Source organism: Danio rerio, chromosome 2 (assembly GCF_049306965.1).
Source record: "Danio rerio strain Tuebingen ecotype United States chromosome 2, GRCz12tu, whole genome shotgun sequence".
Classification (NCBI taxonomy): Eukaryota; Metazoa; Chordata; class Actinopteri; order Cypriniformes; family Danionidae; genus Danio; species Danio rerio.
In genome coordinates this window covers 62,016,613-62,035,045 of record NC_133177.1, presented here as the reverse complement: position 1 = coordinate 62,035,045, position 18,433 = coordinate 62,016,613, and the positions used below count along the sequence as shown (strand labels likewise).

The window sequence follows — 18,433 nt, the reverse complement described above, 5'->3', positions numbered from 1 at the left end:
AAATTACTTGTTAAAGCAACAGCAACAAGGGCGACCACTAGAACAAGAACCACGTTAAATTAATAATGTAATGATGGTTTAATATATATACAGTTGAAGTCAAAATTATTCACCCCCCTTTGGTTATTTTTTAAAAAATATTTCCCAAATGATGTTGAACAGATTCAGGAAATGTTCACAGTATGTCTGATAATATTTTTTCTTCTTCAAAAAGTCTTATTTGTTTTATTTCGGCTAGAATAAAAGCAGTTTTTAATTTTTTTAACACCATTTTAAGGTCAATATTATTAGCCCCTTTAATATATATATATATATATATATATATATATATATATATATATATATATATATATATATATATATATATATATATATATATATATATATTCAATAGTCTACAGAACAAACCATCGTTACAATAACTTGCCTAATTACCCTAACCTGCCTAGTTACCCTAATTACCCTAGTAAAGCCTTTAAATGTCACTGTAAGCTGTATAGAAGTGTCTTGAAGAATATCTAGTCTAATATTATTTACTGTCATCATGGCAAAGATAAAATAAATCAGTTATTAGAGATGAGTTGTTAAACTATTATGATTAGAAATGTGTTGGAGAAATCTACTCTCCGTTAAACAGAAATAGGGGAAAAAATAAACAGGGGGGATATATTAGACTTAGTAACAATATAATATATTACATTTACTGTAGGCTTAAATGTAAAAAAAACCTCTTCCTTTAGAGTGTAAATGTCTTATAAAACTGTGTAAATAAATTACCTGTTAAAGCATCAGCAGCATAGGGGACCACTAGAACAAGAACCACGTTAAATTAAGCATATGCAATATAAAACATTTACTGAATGGCTAAATGTAAAATGTGAAAGCTCTTCATTTAGAGTGTAAATGCATTTTCGTGTTGGTTGGTGTGTTTATCCATAAGAAATGTAAGGAATTTCTTAAGAACTGGTTGGTCCTGTTCACATTTACATCACAAAACAAATTCCACAAGCTCCACTTACGCCGAAACACCTTCAGAGGGTTCAAAGAGTTGAGTTTTTAAGAAATGTTTAAAAGTCTGCACAGAGACCTGTGATCTAATGAGGAAAAATCTGAGTTTATAAAGGCTTCAGTGCACAAATCAAAGGTCAGAGTTGGAGTTTGTGTTGCGCATGCGCATGCGTGTGTGAGTGGGGTGGGCGGGACCTCGCGAGCACAGGTGTGTGAATGCTCACCTGAAAGCGTTATCATTTCACTTCAAACAGAGTTTTAATCTAGAGTTCATCAAGATCGACATCTTCCTAAAGACTTTCGGCTAATGTTGCGTGAGTAAACCGCAGCTTTCTGTACGTTTAATGTTTACCTTTTGACGCACGCTGGAGAAAACCTGAACGTGGATTAAAACATGAGAAGTGTTGAGGAGTAACAGCGAGAAAAGTTGATCAACGTGTGAATTAAGCAGCAACATGTCTAAACTACTGAACATCGGCGCATTCCTCCTCACATTCATCGGTAAGAATGCACGAAAACACACATATAGTGCATTATTTCACTCATATAAAAACAACCAGGACTCAATGCAGCACTTATAGCACATTTTTAAACGCATCAACACATTTAGGTTTTCATACTGCAGACATTTATAGGCTATAAAATATGGTTTGAGGGTTCGCATGAGTTGTGTCTTCTTTTCGCTCAGTTTATTTGTTGGTTTTATGTTTACTTGTTGTGATTTTGGGGTATTTTTAGTCTCATTTGAAGACTCGAGTCAGCTGTAATGTCTGTATGGTAAACCATTTCAGTTTTAATCTATAAATAGTACTATTTTATATGTTACTATGACCTGTATTTATTTAAGATAGTCTACTAATATCATTTAGTGCCTTACATTAAGTATTTTTTATTGGGCACTGGTGCTTATTTTTGAAATGGTATCTATTGAAAACAAACTAAAATTTAAAATGTAATCTGAATAATAAATCATTTTTTTTAATCTAAATAACTAGTGTATTTTTTTTTAAGTAGTACCTGTCAGGAGATAATAGAATAACTTAATATATATATTCTTAACTATTAATATATTTTCGCTTTAATATGAACTAGTTGCTAAAAATGTTTATTCATTAGCTAGTAGTTCCTATTTAGGAGATACTACTGCATTTTGATTGGTTAGTAGTATTATATACTAGTACTTAATTACATACCCTTAATTTAGTAGTTCTTGTTTATTTTATACTAGTATTTATTCATTATCTACTAGTTCTCACTTATTATAGATCCTAGTAATTATTTGTCAGCAGTATGTATCGATTTGCAACTAATGAATTCATTAGATCTAGTTCCTGTTTATTTTGTGCTATTGTTTAATTCATTAGCTACTAGTTCCTATTTATTAAATACAACTAGTACATATTGGTTATAGATACTATTGTTAAATAGTTCCTATTTTGTGCTATTGTTTATTCATTAGCTACTAGTTCCTATTTATTAAATACAACTAGTACATATTGGTTATAGATACTATTGTTAAATAGTTCCTATTTTGTGCTATTGTTTATTTATTACCTACTAGTTCCTATTTATTAAATACAACTAGAACATATTGGTTATAGATACTATTGTTAAATAGTTCCTATTTTGTGCTATTGTTTATTCATTAGCTAATAGATTCTATTTATTAGATACTACTAGTACATAATAATTATAGATGCTATTATTATATATGTTCCTATTTTTTACTATTGCTTAATCATTGGCTATTGGTTTCTATTTATGGGACACTGCTGCATATTAATTAGGTAAATACAGATAATATTATTAAATAGTTCCTATTTATTTTGTAGTATTGTTTGTTATTAGCTACTAGTACCTATTTATTAGATACAACTAGTGCATATTGATTATAGATACTATTATTAAATAGTTCCTATGTTTGTACTATTGCTTATTAATTGGCTACTAGTTTCTTTTTATGAGACATTAGTCCATATTAATTAGGCAGATAGTTCTAATTAAACTATTAGATGATTAAACTAATTAAATAGTTCCTATTTTGTTCTATTGTTTATTCATTAGCTACTAGTTCCTATTTATTATATACTTATACATATAGATGCTATTATTATGTATGTTCCTATTTTGTACTATTGCTTAGTCATTGGCTATTGGTTCCTGTTTATGAGACACTATTGTATATTAATTAGATAGATGCAGATACTATTATTAAATAGTTCCTATTTATTTTGTACTATTGTTTGTTTATTAGCCACTAGTTCCTATTTATTAGACACTAGTAGTACATATTAATTATGTAGATACTATCATCAAATAGTTCCTATTTATTTCGCTCTATAGTTTATTCATTAGCTATTAGTTCCTATTTATTAGATACTACTAGTGCATATTAATTACAGATACTATTATTAAATAGTTCTTGTTTTGTACTATTGCTTATTTATTGGCTACTAGTTCCTATTCGAGACATTAGTGCATATAAGTGCAGATACTATTATCAAATAGTTCTTATTTATTTTGTGCTATTGTTTATTTATTAGCTACTAGTTCCTATTTATGAGACATTAGTACATATGAATTATGTAGATACTATTATCAAATAGTTCCTATTTATTTCGCTCTATAGTTTATTCATTAGCTATTAGTTCCTATTTATTAGATATTACTAGTGCATATTAATTACAGATACTATTATTAAATAGTTCCTATTTTTGTACTATTGCTTATTCATGTGCTACTAGTTCCTATTTCAGATATTAGTGCAGATGCTATTATCAAATAGTTCTTATTTATTTTGTACTATTGTTTATTCATTAGCTACTAGTTCCTAGATACTAGTGCATATTATTTTGGTAGATAATATTATCAAATAGTTCCTGTTTACTTTGTTCTATTGTTTATTCATCAGCTGCTGGTTCCTATTTATTAGATTATACTTGTACATAATAATTATAGATACGATTATTATATATGTTCTTATTTTGTACTATTGCTTAATCGTTGGCTATTGGTTCCTATGTATGAGACACTCTTGCATATTAATTGGGCAGATACTATTATCAAATAGTTCTTATTTATTTTGTACTATTGTTTAATATTAATTAGCTACTAGTTCCCAATATGAGAAATTAGTGCATATTCATTTAGTAGATACTGTTTTTTTTTTTAAATAGTTCCTGTTTATTTTGTACTATAGATTTTTCATTAGCTACTAGTTCATATTTATTAGATACTTATGCATATTAATTAGGTACTTCTAAATGCATACTAGCGCTCACAGAATTTGTTGGCGGTACTTATTGAATAGCTAGTAGTATTAATTTAATAAATACTAGTACTCATTACATGCTTTTAATTATTAATTAGTTATTTCATTGTGATATTTATTCAGTTGGTGCTAGTTCTTATTGGATACTTATGCATATTAATTAGGCACACGAATATCTAAATAGATACTCATCAATTATTCATTGAATACAAGTAGTTTATTATATACTGTTTTAAGAACCTTTAAAGAGTTCCTATTTATTTTATTGCAATGTTTATTCATTACCTACTCATAGTTATCAGATTACGTACTCTTGACTTTTGTTTTTATTTATTTTAAACTACTATTAGTAATACATTTATTAAGTGGTTGAAAAGCAGTTAAAAAAAACTAGTAATAATTACAAAAGATACTAGTGCCGAATCAATGACTACTAGCTATTAAATTGGTAAAAGTAACAAAGAACTAGTATCTTATTAATTAAACCTTGCATTTTGGCAGGTTCTGGTATCTTATAAATCAGTTCTATTGTCTAGAAAAACTACTAGTTCCTAGCAGATGGTTGCTAGTTGTCATGATCACCAGCGATCTAGTAGCTGCAGATCGCTTAAGGACTACAAATCTGCCATTTCTGGACTACAGGACCCAGTCATACAAGACACACACACACACACACACACACACACACACACACACACACACAAACGGTTCCAGATCAAGACTGATTAATGCACTACATGTGGAGCACAAACACTTGCTGAGTCTTGTCTACTGCTTAGTGACACTACAGTGCGTTTTCCTTTGTCTTTTTTCCGTGTTTTTGATCCTCGCCTTGTTTGTTTGTTTAATCCTGTTTACTGCCTGCCTTGTGACCATCTGCCTGTTATTTTGTCTATGACTCTGGATCGCTCTTATTCCTCTGCTTGCCCCTGTGTTGACCACTGCTTGCCTGACCATTGTATTAAACCTGCATGTGGATCCGCACCCCTGTTGTCAGTGTCATACCCCTTGTTACACTAGTATGCACAAACATTTAGTAGCCACAAATGCACTGCATACTAGATATTTTAATAGATATGAATGGATAATATTTCAGTGGGGGATCATCTTCAGAAACGTGTTGTTGTGCTGGTTGAAAGTCTCTTCATATTCCAATAGTGCTGATTAAAGTAAATGATCTAAATGTGTTTTTATATTCTGGTTGAGGCGTAAAACTAGCAAATGTTCATCCGATTAAATAGAGATGAGCTAATAACTCTAATATTTCTGATCAGGAGCTCAAACTGTCTGTCAGCAAATGCAGATTTGGACTTATGTGCATCCCTGTTCAAGCACTGTTTGCTTATTCACGTAGACACAAGAGAGAAAGAAAGACAGCAGTAAAGGCAAATGCTGAATCAAAACTTGTTAAATCAATGAATATTGGAGTGAGTTTTGCATGCTGGAGGAAGGACGACACCACGGCTGAAGTGTTTCTGTTAGACAGTGTTCTGTGTTAAACTCTTTCAGTCACGCAGAGCTGATGTAGATTGTGTTGTTCTGAATGGGTTATATGCACAGAAGTGTTGTTCAGCCACTGAAATCTCCTGGTGAAAGATTGATGTGAGTATTTTCAGCTTCATAAGGTCCTGTTACAGCAGATAATGAAGATTTATATTCAGTTTATCAACAGAACATCAGTCAATAGCGCTATTCCGCCTAGCCTGCTTTACTGAGCTGAAGATGCTTTTATATTCACATTGGGTCATTATTGATCAATAACAGCCTGTGATGCGCTCTATTGTTCACCGCTACTCTGAATATTCAGTCTGAAACAGCATGTCAGTATGGCTTAGTAATAAGCAGAGATGGGGGACTCGAGTCACATGACTTGACTCGAGTCAGACTTGAGTCACAAAATTTAGGACTTGAGACTTGCTTAACAAATATCCAAAAAAGACTCGACTTGACTGTCATGACTTGAGACTTGGACTTGAGTTAAATGACTCGGAAAATAACTTGTTTTTGTTAAATACACAACCGTTTATTATATATTAAGCTTTCAAAAATAAAACTGAAAGTCATGCATGCGCAGTATTAACAGCTCATCGGTTGTCAGATCAGTTCAAAAGAATCAGTTGAATTTGCTGGACTGGATCATTCGGTTCATTAAAGGGCCATGAAACCCCCTCGTTTCAGCAGGGTGTTTTCACACCTCTACTTTGGAAAAAGTCAGAAAAGTGGGCGTGTCCAGCTCTGTTTAGGGGGGAGTGTCAGAGGAACTAAAGTGGGAGGGTGTGGGAGTGTCTATTTGTGCACGCGCGAGTTTCAGAGTCAAAATACACACACACACAGACAGGAGAAAGTGATGGTGTTTAACCTACATGGACATCTGTAGTCGAATTATTTGCCAAATTATTAAATGGTGGACTTTAACTGCAGTTTGGCTCTTTCATTCAGGGAATTCATTCATGTCCCTCACGACAAACCAGATATTTGATTCGAGGAGCTGCTGCAAGCGTGTATTTTTCATGCAATGTTTGATACCGCACGGCGAATGAGAGAAAAAAAAAACTCAGCATTTCCCGGAAACTTAGATGCACACGGCAGGTAGCGTCAGAAAGCCGCGTGTGTTATTCTGGTCATTAAATGCGGTGCTAACATTTCTGCACTCGGTGCAATAGTTAACTTAATTCGATACGAACAAACTGAATAAACAAAGAGCACTGGTCGCTCACTTACCAAATCTGTAGAGACAGGACAATCACCAGCAACTAGAGCCGTGTCTTTATTAAGAGGAGACTACAAGTGAATCCGGATCTCAGCGTTTGCAGATGAGAACAGCTCTCAGGTAAACAATAATCCTCCTTAGACACGTAAGTCATTGTTGTCGAGTGTCGCGTACACTGTTAATCCACACGTGACTCCAGATAAGCTCTCACAGAGAGAAAATGAAAACGGCAAACTTCACTGCAGCAAACTATAAAAGCAACACTTCACACTTGTTTTGCCAACACAACGTGGCGTCTCTGTCGTCTAAACACTGTGACAGTAATGAATATTAATGAAGTTGCACAATAGAGCGCGCTGATTGGTTTGAACCAAGCCTTACTCATGCATTAATGCATCACACTGTAAGACGTAATAAGACACACTCTGGCACAGACGTCCAGTCTGCACGCTGGAATACACGCTATTATGTCATGACCGTGACGCAGCTTCAAAAATTCTTTCAAACCGGAAGTACGAATTTGCTTGAAATAACGCAAAAACAACCAATTTACACTTTTTAGTGAAATATAGGTGTCCTAATAGTGTTTTTAGCAGTGTGGGACACATTTGTGTGGGACACATACACTGTCAACAGCTCAACACATGTGTTTTGGTGTTTCGTGACCCTTTAAGAACCGATTTAAATGATTCATTAGATTCATTTAAACGATTCATTTGAATGATTCATTTGCTATTCGTCCATCAGAATGCGATGATGAAAAATGGAAGGCGCTCCGCCGAGGATAGCATATTTTTCGGGTTTAAAGATTACAAACGAGACGACTAATCAAAGTTTATACTATTTAGTCTGACACATCTACATTTGCTGTATTTTAATTTGATGTCATTAGGCTAATACATAGGCTATTTTATATACATATCTAAAATGCTTTTGCATGCAAATTTGCTTTGAACTTGAAAGAGAGAAGCAGATTTGACCTGTCAGCGGCGCACATGGCTCCTGAATAGGTAAGAGAAAGTGGATGTCTTTTTTAACAGTTTTTTTTTTTTACTTTAATGCATTGACCGCAAACGGTGTATAACATTGTCATAATAAATGTAGTTATGATTGCAAAAAATTGGAAATATTTTGTTTGTCGCATATAGGTAACTATTTATGTGATGTGGGTAAAGGGTGCGTTTCAATTCATATTACTAATGAAAACATTTTTATTGGAGTTATTGAAATGTGCAAAATGTCTGAGGAATAATAATAACAATAATGTTTTTTGTAATAAAAAAAAATTATCATTTTGATTCAATAATTTTTTCCCCCCAACAATGTGCCTGTGCACTTTAAGATTGGTTTTGTCATTTAGGGTCTCGTTTATTAATAGTATAATATATGAATGGCTTTGAAGTACTGTAAGCACACTCATTCCCCTGAGGAAAAAGGCAAAGAGCCATCTGATTCTGATATATATATAATTAGATTGACTTGAAAGTGACTTGCTAGACCAAGCTATGACTTGACTTGGCCTGACTTGAAATAAGCAATGACTTGACTTGAGTCTGACAAAAAATGACTTGACTTACTTGAGACTTGAAGGTTATGACTTGAGACTTGCTTGTGAATTGCACATGTGTGACTTACTCCCACCTCTGGTAATAAGTGTAATTCCTGCACGCCGCCGGCCAAGCACTCAGCATACAGTAGTGTCTTTAGGACAGAGTGTGTGAGAGAGTGAGAGCAGCGATGCATGAAATATTGCACATTATGACGAGTTCTGCTGCTACACAACTGAAGCGTGCTGATATAACACAGTTTAATCATTCACAATGGTAGTGTTATAAAGTACTGTAAAGTTTTCTATCTGGAGAATGACATGATCTAGTTCGAGTGGGTCTCTGTCACCTTTAATGTTCACGCATTCAGACAGTAGGGGAGAGACTGTGTTTTACAGCCATTATGCTAACCGATGGCATCATGGCAGATCGCCTGCTGCACCTTCAAAGTAAGTAGTTGTGTATCAAATAAATAAATACAAATATCTAAAAAACACATACTATTATTCATTTATTAGGAAGTTGTGTCTACAGATTAACAGGGAATATCTGTTTAAATGGTACGAGTGTCTAGCAAATGCATTTAGTATCTAATGAGTATTGATTGAGTATTAGAATACGTGTTGGTATGTTTTCAGTGTACTGGTGTGTGTGTGTGTGTGTGTGTGTGGAACATGCACTAGTTGTGAATAAAAAAGTACTAAATCCTTTTAATAGGCAAGATGATAGCATCTAAAATCAGTTCTGCGTGTGTGTGGACATGGATACTGGTGTGTTTTACAGGTGACATGTTCAATTGGCTGACTGCATGCTGTAGTGAATGGAGATATGGAGATGAGTTGTCGTTTATCGTGTTCTCCTCTCTGTTTTCATGGTTTGACTTACTCTGGAGAAATGGAGAGGAGTTTGTTAATGGAGTGTGGCTGGTATTCTGAAGTGTGTGTGTGTGTAGTAAGGTGTTTATCTGCTATGTGGTTCAGTCACATTCTTTACTGCTGTTTTTACCGTCATTAAAGTTCAAGCAGATTTAAAAATCATTACTCACTGATGGAGGAAACTGACTGTGTGTGTGTGTGCATGTGTGTGTGTGTGCGTGTGTTCAGTTTGTGTGAATTGTATGGTTTGTGTTTGAATTAAGTGACTAGTGTGTGTATGTTGAATGTGTTGCTAAGTGTATGGTGTGTATATGTGTATTAAGTGTGTAGTTTCAATTTGTGTGTGTGTGTGTGTGTGTGTGTGTGTGTGTGTGTGTGCGCGCTGTCTTGTTTTAAGCATGGGGTATGAATGTGTGTAGTTTTTGTATGCGTATGTCAGTTGTTTTTTGTGTGTGTGTGTGTGAGCAGGTGTTGTCTGCATGTGTGTGAAATGTCAGTGTGTTTGTGTTCTGTGTGTGAGTGAATTGTCTGTTATGCTTAACATCTTGCGCATCTGTGTAGCAGGTTAGAGTGAATGTGTGTGTGTGTGTGCGCGCGCATGTATTAAGTGTGTAATGTCACTGTACGAACTGTGCAGTGTCTGTGTGTATTAGGTGTGTGTAGTTTCAGTGCGTGTGTGTGAGTTGTCATTGTGTTTGTTCAGTGTGTGAGAAGAATTGTGTTAGTTATGTTACATGTTGGGTGTGTGTGTTATGTTAAGTGAATGGCATGTAAGTGTGTGTGTTAAGTGTAATTTCTGTGTGTGTGTGTGTGTTTTTGTATTAAGCGTATGGTTCCAATTGTTAAGCTAGTTGTGTGTGTGTGTGTGTGTGTGTGTGTGTGTGTGTGTGTGTGTGTGTGTGTGTGTGTGTGTGTGTGTGTATGCGGCTTATCCCCATGTACTAAATGTTGTGTGTGTGTGTGTGTGTGTGTGTGTGTGTGTAAGCATGTGGCTTATCACTGTGTATTAAATGTTGTGTGTGTGGCCAATCCATGTGCATATTAAGCATGTGTGTATTGCTGTGTGTGTGAAATGTCTTCTGTGTGTGGGCGAATTGTGTGTTTTTGTTTAATGTAGTGTGTATTGTTAACCTTGAGCTGTGTATGTTAATTGTGTGTGTGAGTATTAAGCATGTGGCATGTGTGTATTGTTAAAGTGTGGGATGGTGTGTCAAATGCATGTCAGTGTGTGTGTGTGTGTGTGTTGTGTTTGAATTGTTTGTATTCTTAAGTGTTGTGTACTGTATGAAGTGTGTGTTTGTGTGTGTGTGTGTGTGTGTGTGTGTGTGTGAGAGAGAGAGAGAGAGATTGTATTGTTTACTATATAAAGTGAAATACACATTTAGTTGTGTGTGTGTGTCTGTATTTTATTAATAAGTGTGGTGGGTGTGTGTGTGTTCTAAGCTAGTGGTGTATGTGTGTGTTAAGCATGTGGAATGTCAGTGTGTGCATGTATGTGGCGTTTTAGTATTGCTAAGTGTGTGTGGTGTGAAAAAGTGTGTGTGTGTGTGTGTGTGTGTGTGTGTGTGTGTGTGTGTGTGTATTAAGCATGTGACGTCTATTAATAAGTGTGTGGTGTGTAAAATGTACTTCGGTGTGTGTGTGTGTTTGTGAGAGAGATTTGTCTTTTGTGTGGCGTGTGTGTGTCTGGCATGTCTGTGTGCACATTAAGCATGCTGTGTGTGTATTGCTATGTGTGTGGTGCGTGTAATGTATGTCTGTGTGAGAATTGTCTTTGTGTGCATGTCTGTGTGTGTATTAGGTGTGTGATGTCTTTTTGTAATGTTAGGTGTGTGTGTATGTGCTTGGTGTGTGGCGTGACTGTGTGTACATGTGGCATGAGTGTGTTTGTGTGTGTGTGCATATTAAGCATGTGGCATGCCGTGTGTTACGTGTGAAATGTATGTCTGTGTGTGTAAATTGTTTTGTGTATCATACCTGTGTATGTATTAAGTGTGTAGTGTCTTTGTATTGTGTGTGTGTGTGTGTGTGTTATGTTAAGTGTATGTATTAGGTTTAGTGTGTGGCGTGACTGTTTGTGTGTGTATATGTGTGTGTGTGTGTAAATTAAGCTTGTGGCTTGTGTATTCCTAAGTACTTCGGTGTGTGTGTGTGTGTGAGAGATTTGTCTTTGTGTGGCATTTGTATGTATTAAGTGTGTAGTGTCTTTGTATTGTGTGTGTGTGTGTGTTATGTTAAGTGTATGTATTAGGTTAAGTGTGTGGCGTGACTGTTTGTGTGTGCGTGTGTGTGCGTGTGTGCGTGCGTGCGTGCGTGTGTGTGTGTGTGTGTGTGTGTGTGTGTGTAAATTAAGCTTGTGGCATGTGTATTCCTAAGTACTTCGGTGTGTGTGTGTGATTTGTCTTTGTGTGGCATTTGTATGTATTAAGTGTGTGGTGTCTTTTTATTGTGTGTGTGTGTGTGTTAATTGTGTGATGTTTTTTTTTATTATTGTGTGTGTGTGTGTGTGTGAAGCATGTGGCATGACAGTGTGTGTGCGCATATCAAGCGTGTGGCGTTTTTGTATTGCTAAGTGTGGGGTGTGTGAAATGTATGTCAGTGTGTGTGTGTCAGACAATTGTCTTTGTGTGGCGTTTCTCTGTGTGTGTGTGTGTGTGTGTGTCAAGTGTGTGGTGTCTATTTGTATTGTTAAATGTGTGGTGTGTGTGTGTGTGTGTATTATGTTAGGTGTGTGTATTGTTCAGTTTAGCGTGTGTGTGTGTGTGTGTCAGTCAGCTGAGACGAGAACAAACAATAACCAGAAATGCAAGAGCTAATTCTCTCTCTCTTTCTCTTTTGTTTTTAATTCTCTCTCTCCTTCCCTTTTCTTTAAGATTATATATATTTATTAATCATAATAATAATAACAATATACATGTATGTTTTTGTACTTGTGTTATAATTAAAGAGTTGTTCAAGTCTCTCTCTCTCTCTCTCTCTCTCTCTTCATTCTTCTTCTTGTGTCTGGTTTTGTTCTCTGTGAATGACGGGCGGGTGTCTTGACTGTAGTGTCTGGACTGGTTTTCCCTCAGGATAGTTTTACATCGGACACAAGACTGAAACTCAACACAGATCCTCAACACTGTTAAATGAGCACACAAATCAGAGTCTTTAATATGAGCTGAAATGAGAGTTAGAGCTCAGTTTTCCCTCATTCTTTCGTGCTGAGCTCCTCCTGTTATGACTGAAGCTGATGTAAATAGAGCAGAATTACAGCTGAAATCGAGTCCGTCTCATATTAGATAAGGTTTCTTAAACAACACTGTTATTTTCCTCTATATTAACCAACACAATCTCACGGCAATTCGTAACTTTTTGCTGGACTGACTGAGTATCTACTATTAAATATCTACTATTGACAAATATAAAATACAGTAAAACACTGTAAATATGTTGAAACGCTTTGATATGTTGGCAGTAGGGCTTGGCGATAATTCAATATCGATAATGATCACTATATATATTTTCCAATAAAACGATAATGACAGTTTGATAATTGCTCAATAATATTTGTGCACTATGCGTAACGCTGCGCAGGAATTTTGCAGCCTGCAATTTCGGATGCCACACGCAGTTTACAAGTTTACAGCCATACAGTGCTAGCTGCACTTAGAGGAGTGAGGAAAAATAAGGTGAAAAAAGGTCAGAGTCACAGACTGGAAACGTCACATCAGTCTGGAGCTACAGTTTTTTTGCAATCCGACATATAACAGAGCAACGTGCACTGCAAACTGCACAGACGACTCGTGTCATCAAAAGCAGGCAACACCACACACCTGTTTCATCATTTAAAACAGCACCACCCTTATGAAGATGCTAATAAAATTACAGACAAAACAAGTGCTGGTAACCCAGCAGAGTTTCATCTTAACTTTTCAATCCAGATGGATGGGGCAACCATTACTGCATCCAAAATGGTGAAAAGCCTTAGAGTAACGATTGATGACCAACTAAACTTCTCTGACCACATCTCTAGAACTGCTCGATCGTGCAGATTCACACTCTATAACATCAGAAAGGTCCGACCCTTCCTATCTGAACATGCAGCTCAACTCCTTGTTCAAGCTCTTGTTCTCTTCAGACTGGATTACTGCAACTCTCTACTAGCCGGGCTTCCAGCTAACTCTATCAAGCCTCTTCAGCTGCTTTAGAACGCAGCAGCACGAGTGGTCTTTAATGAAGCTAAAAGAGCACACGTCACTCCGCTGCTCATCCGTTTGCACTGGCTGCCAGTTGCTGCTCGCATCAAATTCAAAGCTCTGATGTTTGCTTACAAAGCGACTTCTGGCTTTGCTCCTTCTTATCTGCTCTCACTTCTGCAGATGTATGTGCCCTCCAGAAACTTGCGTTCTGTGAATGAACGTCGCCTCGTGGTTCCATCCCAAAGAGGGAAGAAATCACTTTCCCGAACTCTCGCTTTCAATCTGCCCAGTTGGTGGAATGAACTCCCTAACTGCATCAGATCAGCAGAGTCACTCGCTGTCTTCAAGAAACCACTAAAAACTCAACTATTTAGTCTCCACTTCCTTTCCTAATCTGCAATTGCCTCTCTGGCTCCACCACTAACTGTTCTTCAAAAAAAATAAATAAAATAAAAAATTACTAATGTTTTGCTTTACACTTACACTTACTGCTTACACTTTACACACCTGAAACTTGCCTGCAGCACTTATTCATTGTTGCTCTTATAGTTGTGTAAATTGCTTCCTTGTCCTTATTTGTAAGTTGCTTTGGATAAAAGCGTCTGCTAAATGACTAAATGTGTCAAGTTTTAAATTTATAGGATATTTAATAGAGAGCCAATGCACTGAAATGCAATGCAATGCAATGAAAGCATGAATAAGCTTTTCTGCATCAGACATTGATGCAATAAGGTAGGGATGTTTCATATATTTATTAGACTTTCTGATGAATTTAAGGCAAAATAGTTGATTCAATTCACCTTTATTTGTACTGTACTTTTACATTGTAGATTGTGTTAAAGCAGCTTCACATAGAAGATTGTAGTGAATTGAAGCAGTGTAGTTCAGTTTTCAGTGTTTAAGTTCAGTTCAGCTCAGCTTAGTTCAGTGTGGTTTAATATTCACTACTGAGTCCAAACACTGAAGAGCAAATTCATCGATGCGCAGCTCTACAGATGCCGAACCATGCAAGCCAGTGGCGACAGCAGAGAGTGAAAAACTTGTCCAAAGGCAAAAATGAAGTATTAAAAAAACCTGGAGGGAAACCAGGCTCAGTTGAGCACGACCATTTCTCCTGGCTAAACGTCTTGTGCAGAGCTGTAGTCTAGGCGCCGGAGGCTGGAGAACGCTAGACCTCAGTGAAGACTCGTCTATCCCTGGAGCGTCACAGGAATCAGTCTCATGCTCTCCACTCCTCCATGACCACCACAGCAACTGCTCAGGATACGGCCTGGTCCAGGATTATGGGAACCTTGGGATCATCTCGTCTCTGGTCTTGGATCCAATCAGTGGTGCTGCAAGGCCTCAGGATGAGTATTGTCAGGTGGAAATGGAGAATAAAGAGAATAATTAGCGTAGCTGTTGTTCATAGTGTATATAAACGAGATGTGTGGAGCACATTCATGTATCATACAAGTGATGCATTAAGTGTATGCTTTACTAAAGAGACAGGTCTTTAATCTAGTGTTAAACTGTGAGAGTGTGTCTGAGCCTCGAACATTATCAGGAAGGCTATTTCAGAGTGTAGGAGCCATAAATGAGAAGGCTCGACCTCCTTTAGTAGACTTTGCTTTTCTAGGTAGTACCAGAAGCCCTGAGTTTTGAGATCTTAAAGAGCGAGTTGGATTGTAGCGAGACAGAAGGTTGGTTAGATAAACAAGAGCTTGATTATTTAAAGCTTTATATGCAAAAAGCAATATTTTAAATTCAATAGGAAACTGAACAGGCAGCCAGTGTGAGGAGGAAAACATTGGGGTGATATGATCATATTTTCTAGACCTGGTCAGAACTCTGGCTGCTGCATTTTGCACTAGCTGAAGTTTATTAATAGAGGATGCTGGACAGCCAGCAAACAGAGCATTACAGTAATCCAGCCTAGAGCTCATAAAAGCATGGACTAGCTTTTCTGCATCAGAGATTGATAGCATACTTCATGACTCAGCGATATTTCTCAGATGAAAGAAGGCAGTTTTTGTGACATGGGATATTTGATTTTCAAAAGTTAAATTGCTGTCTAATATAACACCCAGATCTTTTATAGTAGAGCTAACGCTAACTTTGTATCCCTCTAATCAACTGCATCCTTTGATGTTAGAAACGAGTGATAAGGAATGTGTTTTATTATTTGCATTCAGCATTGATTTCTCTCCGCCACACACACACACACACACACACACACACACACACACACACACACACACACACACCTGTAACACTCATGGAGCAGCATGGGAACGGCCTTCAGTTTCTCTGTCCTGTTTCTCTGGTTTGGAATGATTGATTCTGATAGTGTGGTTTAATATTAACACACTCTTTCTCACACACTCATTTTCTCACACACTGTCTGTGTGTGTTTGTCAGTATGTGTTTGCAGTGAGTTCATGGATTCGCCGATGTCCTTGCGCTCGTTCAGCGGCTCCGAGGCGAGGCTGAAGTGTGTGTTTGTGGCGCCCAGAGATGTGACTGTGGTACAGGTGACCTGGAGCAGACACACACCTGCCGGAAAAACACAGCAGATCATCACCGGACACTACACTGAGGGACCCAAAGGTGTGTGTGTGTTTGATATATGTTTATTGTTTTCTATATCACTGAATCATAAACTCGTCATTCTTTTAGACATCGCTTCATTTATAAACGCAAACGCTCGAATCTCACAGAACCTGTTGGAGAAATGTTCGGGTCATATTTCATCATGCAAAACATCTGAATAATCTGCAAATCAGGCTTTATTTATTTAATTTTCTCTGTACCGTGTGTGACATGGACACACATTCAGCACATTCAAACACTTACTGTCATAAATCTCCACACACACACACACACACACACACACACACACACACACACACACACACAGGTTTCCTGCTCTGCATTGTGTGTTTGTCACCTGGAGACGTGTGTCTGTCTGTCATGACGGAGGTTTTCAATAGTGTATTGTGTTCAGGGCTTCATCTGCCATCTGTGTTGCAATGCTTTAACAAATAGTCACAACACAAATAAACATTATATATATATATTATGGTTTGTCTTTATTTACTCGCCCTGATGCTGTTTCACGTGTTCACGCTGCTCATACTGTGGCAGTGAATGAGGGCCGCAAGATAAAACATTATGGCAGTCAGGATTTTACCTTCTGAATCTTCCTTCCTTCTATCGCTCGATTTGTCTATCAATCTTTCTTTCATATTCATTCGACATTCGTTTATAATAGGGATGGGAAGATTAACCGATATGTATCGATACGCGGTCATGCGCGTGCACGATGCGAGTGCATCGGTTGAGCAGCAGAGGATGAATGAAATTTTGGAAGCAAATCGAGATGCATCGGTTTTTGCGAGATGCATCGATTTTTCCGAGATACAGCTTATATTTTTAATATAGAATGTATTTTTTATTTATTAACAAGTGTTGTTAACCTGTTTTTGGCGCATAATTTAATCGACCTACATAAAGTAAGCCTTAGCAACGGATTTGCGGATGTGTACACTTACACTACAACTCAGTGTATCAGGTGTGTGGATGAAGCTAGTGGAGCGCCCTCAGAAAGCGCGAGAAGCAAAACAAACATTTTATTCCCCACTGAGTTTTAAATCTAAAGTATGGCAACATTATGGATTTAAGGATGGACGACATGACAGGACAGATGCAATTTGCGAAATGTGCCGAGCATCTGTAAAATACGCGGGCAGTACGACTAATCTGAAATCTCACTTGAAGCGGCGCCACGGTGTTGTTGTGAAAGCATCTTCCAGTGTTCCTGCATCCCCGGCTTTCGCACTGCTTCAACCAGCTCCAAAAGTGGTGAGAAAAGCATTGCAAGTTTTTTTATCCATGCGCAACAGTTCTGCTCGCTCTACGCCAATAACGGATGCTATTGCATTGTTCATCTGCAAAGATATTCAGCCTAGTGTCACGGAGAACGAAGGTTTTAAACACCTCCTCCTGTTAATTTTTATTTAATTATAATAATAATATTAATAATGATAATGATAAAAATAATTGGGTGTCACGGTGGCACAGTGGGTAGTTTGACCACCTCACAGCAAGAAGATTGCTGGTTTGTTATATTTTTATTAGCCTGTTGTTTACAGTGACAGTGATGTTTCAAAGCAGCATAACACTGCTAGTTCACCACCTTAAGTTTTGAATATTCAGTGGCAAAATATATCTTTGTAAAACTTGTTTTCATAGTTGAAAAGTTAAATCACAATTCTTGTTGTGCAATGCTAAATTTATTTATGTTGAAAGAGTGCAAATATATACATATTTTTTAATATATATTGCACTTATACATTCTGTTTATCTTGAAAGTACTTAAATAATATGTGCTATATGTTCTAAAATGGCCCTCTACTGTAAACTGACACTCTGGCTCTGAGAGAAGAGCCAGTTTGTAAAAAAGTCTTGGTTTTGCTTGGTTTATAAATAATCAAACTCATTCAATGGCACAGCATCCTCTTTCACATCATCTCATAAACTTGATCTAATTAGTTAGTGCTGAATTATCGCATTGTATCGTGATATGGGTGTGAATCGTATCGTGTTGCATCGCAATATGTCACAAATGTATCGCTAATATATCGGATCGTATTCTTTGTATCGAGATGCGTATCGGATCGGCATTATAGCTTAGATGCCCAACCCTAGTTTATAATGTTTATTTGACATGGACATCACAATTACACTGGACAAACCAAACACTGTGATAGATAAATGGATAGATGGAACAAGATTGATAGATTGAACAAGAGGTGGATAGATAGATAGATAGATAGATAGATAGATAGATAGATAGATAG

At 36.7% G+C, this 18,433-nt stretch overlaps 1 protein-coding gene across 1 annotated transcript in view; it reads left to right on the top strand.

Moving 5' to 3' along the window:
• Positions 1 to 1,243: 1,243 nt before the first annotated feature.
• nectin4b (nectin cell adhesion molecule 4b) overlaps positions 1,244 to 18,433 on the top strand; it is a 51,443-nt gene continuing 34,253 nt past the window's right edge. The window contains exons 1-2 of the mRNA XM_001334949.9: positions 1,244 to 1,509; positions 15,993 to 16,181. Coding sequence (XP_001334985.6) covers positions 1,464 to 1,509; positions 15,993 to 16,181 — 235 coding nt within the window. The 5' untranslated portion in view covers positions 1,244 to 1,463. The remainder of the gene's footprint in view (positions 1,510 to 15,992; positions 16,182 to 18,433) is intronic.